The sequence below is a fragment of the Lipotes vexillifer genome, unplaced genomic scaffold, assembly GCF_000442215.2.
Source record: "Lipotes vexillifer unplaced genomic scaffold, Lipotes_vexillifer_v1.1 scaffold99, whole genome shotgun sequence".
NCBI lineage: Eukaryota > Metazoa > Chordata > Mammalia > Artiodactyla > Lipotidae > Lipotes > Lipotes vexillifer.
In genome coordinates, this window is record NW_006793908.1 from 2,079,457 (window position 1) to 2,085,702 (window position 6,246).

Consider the following 6,246-nt stretch of genomic DNA (forward strand, 5'->3'; position numbering starts at 1 on the left):
GTCATTTCCCTGGATGGTTTCTTGCCTGCACTGCTGAAACAACAGCATCCGAACTGCACTGGGAACTGTGGAACCACCCAGCTCCGCCGCCGGAGAAGCCCGAGCCCGAGCCCCCCGCCGTCATTTCGGCGCTGCGGCGGCCGCCGGCTCCCACTTGGCTGGGAACATGGGAGCCCGCTTGCCCTTGCCGGCAGGTGGGGTGGCTACCTGGGACCCCAGCAGGGCACATCTGTCTTTCTTTCTGCTTCTGGGCTTTCTGAAAAGCTTCTAAGTCCCAGTACCTCTTGCAACTCTCTTCTGTTTTAAGGATTCTTTCCAAAGGTTTGATTTTTTTTTTCCCCCCGGGGAAGCTTTGGATGAATATTTTTCTCTGCTTTGCTTCTTCAATCCAACCTCTCGTCACGGTTTAACTTTTTTGTGACTTGTTTTAACTTGAGATTGGAAGTGAATATATACATATATATACACAAATGTACATTTATATAAATCTTTAAATATATATATATACACACACACATATATATGATTATTTTCTAAGAGCACATCTCTCTGGCACCCTTCATTGATACCTCTGTCCTTTACCTCTTTGGGATTTGACAAGCTCCAGACTCTGTGTGGTTGTGGATTCCGACTGCTTTGCAAATGGGTATTTCTGCGCAAGAACTGTTTCCAGCACTCACTAAGGTAAGTTCCGAGGCTTATTACTTTTCCTGTCCAGCCAGAAAAAAAAAAAAAACAACAACCCTTTTAGAAGTTGAAAATTGCATATTCCTTTTTAATGCAGAAATCAAATAGAAATGTTTTTAATACTAAATGCTGGAGACAGAGGAATATGGATAATAATAGCTTGAGAGACGCTATGATTTAGTTGAAGAATGGCTGAAACCAGTAGTTCCAGGGCTGCTTATGTAAAATAATCTCTCCCTCCCTCCCTCTCTTCCTTCCTCCCTTCCTGCTTCTCTCCTTCCCTCTTCTCTCTCCAGTGGTCTCTTTTTTTCTGACTCATGCTGGGATTGAGGAAATAATTTTCTCTCTTTTCCTTCACACAGACCTCTCAGTAACTGGGGACCTGGCCTGCCTTGCCTACTGAGCTTGGGGGAAGATTGGATGCAGATGAGTTGATTATATTCCATGAAGTAATAGCTTACCACCTGCCAGGGTTTAAACTACTTTTGCAGCATCAGTTCACCTGTGGAGTGTTTGAAATTTTGCTTTCTTGGGGAAAAAACTAGGTAAGAGAAGGCCGTTTTCTTAACAAGTTAGCATCCTCTCCCTCCCTTACAAGTTGGTGCAAAAGATCAGGCTCTGACTCCATTGAACTGCACCTTCACATCAAAATAGAAGAAGAAAGGGACAATGGCTCTGAGTGGAAACTGTAGTCGTTATTATCCTCGAGAACAAGGGGCTGCGGTTCCCAACTCCTTCCCTGAGGTTGTGGAGCTGAATGTTGGGGGTCAAGTTTATTTCACTCGCCATTCCACATTAATAAGCATCCCTCATTGCCTCCTGTGGAAAATGTTTTCCCCAAAGAGAGACACAGCTAACGATCTAGCCAAGGACTCCAAGGGAAGGTTTTTCATTGACAGAGATGGATTCTTGTTCCGTTATATTCTGGACTATCTCAGGGACAGGCAGGTTGTCCTGCCTGATCACTTTCCAGAAAGGGGAAGACTGAAAAGGGAAGCTGAGTACTTTCAGCTCCCAGACTTGGTCAAACTCCTGACCCCTGATGAAATCAAGCAAAGCCCAGATGAATTCTGCCATAGTGACTTTGAAGATGCCTCCCAAGGAAGTGACACGAGAATATGCCCCCCTTCCTCGCTACTCCCTGCTGACCGCAAGTGGGGTTTTATTACTGTGGGTTACAGGGGGTCCTGCACCATGGGCAGAGAGGGGCAGGCAGATGCCAAGTTTCGGAGAGTTCCCCGGATTTTGGTTTGTGGAAGGATTTCCTTGGCAAAGGAGGTCTTTGGAGAAACTTTGAATGAGAGCAGAGACCCTGACAGAGCCCCAGAAAGATACACCTCCAGATTTTATCTCAAATTCAGGCATCTGGAAAGGGCTTTTGATATGTTGTCAGAATGTGGATTCCACATGGTGGCCTGTAACTCCTCAGTGACAGCATCTTTCATCAACCAATACACAGATGACAAGGTCTGGTCAAGTTACACTGAGTACGTCTTCTATCGTAAGTACCACGGGTTCTTTTTGTTTCTTCATGTGTATGGATCCTCTTAACAGAAATATATGTCTGCATGTTCAGTCTATGTCTAAGGAATACTATTTTGGCTCTTTTTTTTAACCCTTGAGGTACAGCTAGAAGATTAGAGGTTATAGTCTGCTTTCATGTCTTACCTAAAACAACGTTTGTTTTTCCAGTCACAATATTTAAAGAATATTTATAAAATATTTATTTTATCATATTTATATAAATATTTAAATATTTAAAAATATTTAAAGAATCACAGAATATTTAAAGGCCTCAAAAATCACAAGATGCAAATGTTATTGGTATAGGTAATATGTGGAATGAAAACAGGCATGTATGTCTCTGTCAGATATTGAATTGTGAACATAAGAACATTAGAACTTAGCTGTTGGTCCACAGGAGGTTGATAGACTCAGAGTGGCTGAAGTGCTGCTCTCTATTCTTTTATCTAACTTTGGGGTCTCTTAAGCTGGTTGCTGAAGACTGGCTTTCATGGGGGCGTTGAAAATACAAATGGATGTTGCACTGAGTGACGTGATCTTGGCTAGATGGCAGCATAGACTGACGAAAGACCCCCTTCCCCCCTACCCCAAGCCTGAAATTTGCTTTTCTAGGCTTTACAGTTTTGTGATTTGATTCCTTAGCAATTTGTACTGAGATGTGAGTTCCAGTGCAGACTTAATTGAGCTTCATTTAGGAGTCATCTAAAAGGAATGAATCCTTGAGAATTGTCAGTCACATGCAGTCATCTTCAGATAGCTGAGGTGATAGAATCACTGACATAAAAGGAAAGCAGAAGGGAAAAAAGAAAGGAAACAATTGTACCTTTAAATTGTGCCTTTAAAGTAAGAGTTTGTTAGAGGTCAGTCCATTTGTTTAAATGACTGTACAGAATGCCTTATTTTAAGAAATGTTATTTTTCTAAATATAAGCCATTGATCTCTGAAAGGAGAACAATCAATCAATCTGTAAAGTTTAGAGCTTGACCAACTGCTGATTTTCAACAGGTCTGGGAGTTGGGTGAAGTGAATTCCATAACAAATATGTTTCCAGTTTTTCTCTATTCTTATTTTAAGGCAAATCCATAAATTTTGAGGATTAAAATATCTAAATGTCTTTACACATAAAGATACGACTGAATTTCCTGGACTGGTTTTTGCCTACAGTTGTGTTTATTCATTTGGAGATGGTGCTGGGAACCTTGGTCACAAGGCCTGTGGGAAGCCGAGTTGCTCTCTACTGGGTTATCACACATTTGGTTTTTGGAAGTGAAGACAAATGGATTGTATAGAAAGAACAGCCTGTGTAGAAAAATGAAATCAGCCGGCAGTTCAGTAGCGTTCTGATGTGTTGGAACAAGCATTATTTGGTCCAGTATCCCTACCTATGGCCTTTATCTGTAATCTGTACCTTCCTCTATGTTGGAACTTAGTTGCCAGATTCTGCTTTCTTCCTTCTGGTGAATTTTCCACTAGTATAGAGATAAGGCTTTAGCTTTTTAGCTTTCTACAAAGGAGTGTGACATTATCTGTGATTCTGTAGTTCTTCTAACTTTTTGGGGAAAACATGCATCATAGAGTTTAAATCTAGGTATGTGATATTTCCCTTGTTCTCCAATTTCTAATATTTGAAAACAGCCTCTTAAGAAGCTTCAGTCAAATAAAAGAAAACCTACCAACCATAGCGCCTCAAAAAGACGACACTTGATTCTAATCACTTGCTCGTCTAGATGATACCCAGAACCTGTGACATTTCTGTGTTCATCAAAGACCCATCCATATAACACTCTGTCCTTTTTAGATTGCTCTCAACAGACTCTGTTGCTGATCATGTAATCACTTCTTTCTTTTTTGGGTTGCTGAGAGGTTGCCGAGGTTTGCTCTCCATCACTCCATGGACAGGCTATGGCACATCACTCCATGGACAGGCTATAGCACAAACATATACCAACTTCATATTGCACAGCACATATACTGCATGTGATATACTTGCCCTTTGTACCTAACAGCCAGAGCTAAGTGTTAACTCTTCCTCTGTCTTAGGATCAATAAAACTGGCTACTGTCTTTCTAAGGTGCATGACAGCTTCCATGCAGCTGCTTAGGCATAATTATTTAATTAGAAGCTGCCAACTGTGCCTCTGTAACCAAATTCGTCAAGCTGTTGTGCTCAGGTTAATGGGACAAAACTACAGGAGGTGCTCTAAAGCAGGGAGTTGCTTGTATGCAAAGATGCTCCGAGCCCTGCCAATCAACCAACTGTGAGCACCAAGCCACCGCTCGCTTTGCAGAGGGTGTGGACCCCAGAAGCCACCACCTGCCAGCCAGATCCGAAGGGGCAGTGGGTGTCTCTGGTGAGGACCTCCCCCAACCTCAAAAAAACCAACCAACCAACCAACTAACAGAAAAGATGCTCTTTGCCGGGGGACTCAACTTCCTCCTATGTTATAAAAATATCTGTAGATAAAGATATAGATATGTAGTGACAAACTTCTTAGGTCCAAGTAATTAACTCCAAGCAATTAGACTCTTCTAATAACCAAGGGACAATGCAGAGTCACTTTGTCTGGATCCAGATCACAGTAAAAAATGAACAGCAAGAAATTAATACATTGCATATGGTGGTTGACAGTCATGGGGAAGTACCCCTTCTTCCTCTGTTTGCCTAATTTTCTTCCAGATTTTCCAAGGGGAAATTGGGAAGTCTGTCAGTTATTAACAGGTTAGATTCTTGCCTCATTCAATCTTCATGTGGACCTAGAATTGATGGTCAACATCAGGCAGTTTTGACTGAGTGTTTCGTTGTTGCAGAACTATGAACAATTAAAGTCAACCCATGTTTGTGTGTGTTCAAAAGGGCAGCAAGAAAGGTGTTTGTCTACGTTGCTTACACACCAAAATATGTGAGATACTGTGGATTATGATTCACTTATCAGCAACTGAAAAAATGTGAGTGATATAGGAAGTAAAGAAATGTCTGTCCTAGGATTGCCTCACAAAGTATTTTAATTTAAAAAAAACGAGAAGGTACTTTTCCACCTTTCTCATTACCTAATTACCTCTGTTTTCTCTCCAAGTGTTATATGGAAGGCAATATCATAAACATCAGAGGATGCCTTCTTGATTCACCTCTAGGTGAAATGAGAGCTAAGTAATTTGGAAACGAGAAGTCCTGATATTGAACTCAATAGCCATTCACACCACTTAGGAACAAAATCACAGGTGCGTGGAAATAAATGAACCTCTTATTAGCCCTCTTCCAGTGCCCTAGGGAAGCTTGCTCTTGGTTGGAGAAAATTAAGTACATTTCCTTAATCCTACTCATGAGTGAGTTACTTCAGACAAATGCCTGAAACCATTCAGATTCAAAGACATTTGCCTCTAATAGAACTGTGATAACATGACCACAAATAGGGAGTTTAATTCATAAGATCCCAAAACATAAACTATGAGTTCTGTGAGTTACGGAGACACCAGTTCATTGCCTTTTCAACAGATTACTGCTTGTAGGTGCATTTTAACCTTTTTTCTCTTTACTTGGTTTTCTTCAATTTAAAGGGTTGTTTCCACAAAAGTTTCTAAATTGCTTCATATACACAGTATATATCTTCAGGGTGGTTGATTGAGATGGAGTGTTGGAGAAAAGTAGATCAGGAAATGATTTCTCACTTAGAATTCAGCTGCATGACCATGTATTGGGAAGAAATGGTGGTTCTGGCCATTGTGAATAACTTACCCAGTTGATTTTAAAAGCTTCCATAAGAGGGTGTGTTTTTAAAGGAAAACAGGTGGAAAAGCATCTATCTTGAAATGATTCTAGCTCTTTTTTTCCTGTTTCCTCAAAAGTTACCAATGATAGCTTCTGTTTTTATTGTCCATGGAAATATGATGTTGGCACATTCAAAATGAAGCCACAGAACAATGAAGCCCAAACTGTGAGGGTCTTGGTCTTTACCACACCTGCCTCTCCACTTTCTGTGATGTTTTTCTGTCTTTTCCATCTAAGATGTTCTCTGTTCCTCTTCCTTTAGTCATTCCT

The 6,246-nt window shown here is 41.0% G+C and overlaps 1 protein-coding gene across 1 annotated transcript in view; it reads left to right on the forward strand.

Moving 5' to 3' along the window:
- Positions 1 to 1,043: 1,043 nt before the first annotated feature.
- KCTD16 (potassium channel tetramerization domain containing 16) overlaps positions 1,044 to 6,246 on the forward strand; it is a 284,886-nt gene continuing 279,683 nt past the window's right edge. Inside the window, exon 1 of the mRNA XM_007466862.1 lies at positions 1,044 to 2,188. Within this exon, the coding sequence (XP_007466924.1) occupies positions 1,357 to 2,188 (832 nt within the window). The 5' untranslated portion in view covers positions 1,044 to 1,356. The remainder of the gene's footprint in view (positions 2,189 to 6,246) is intronic.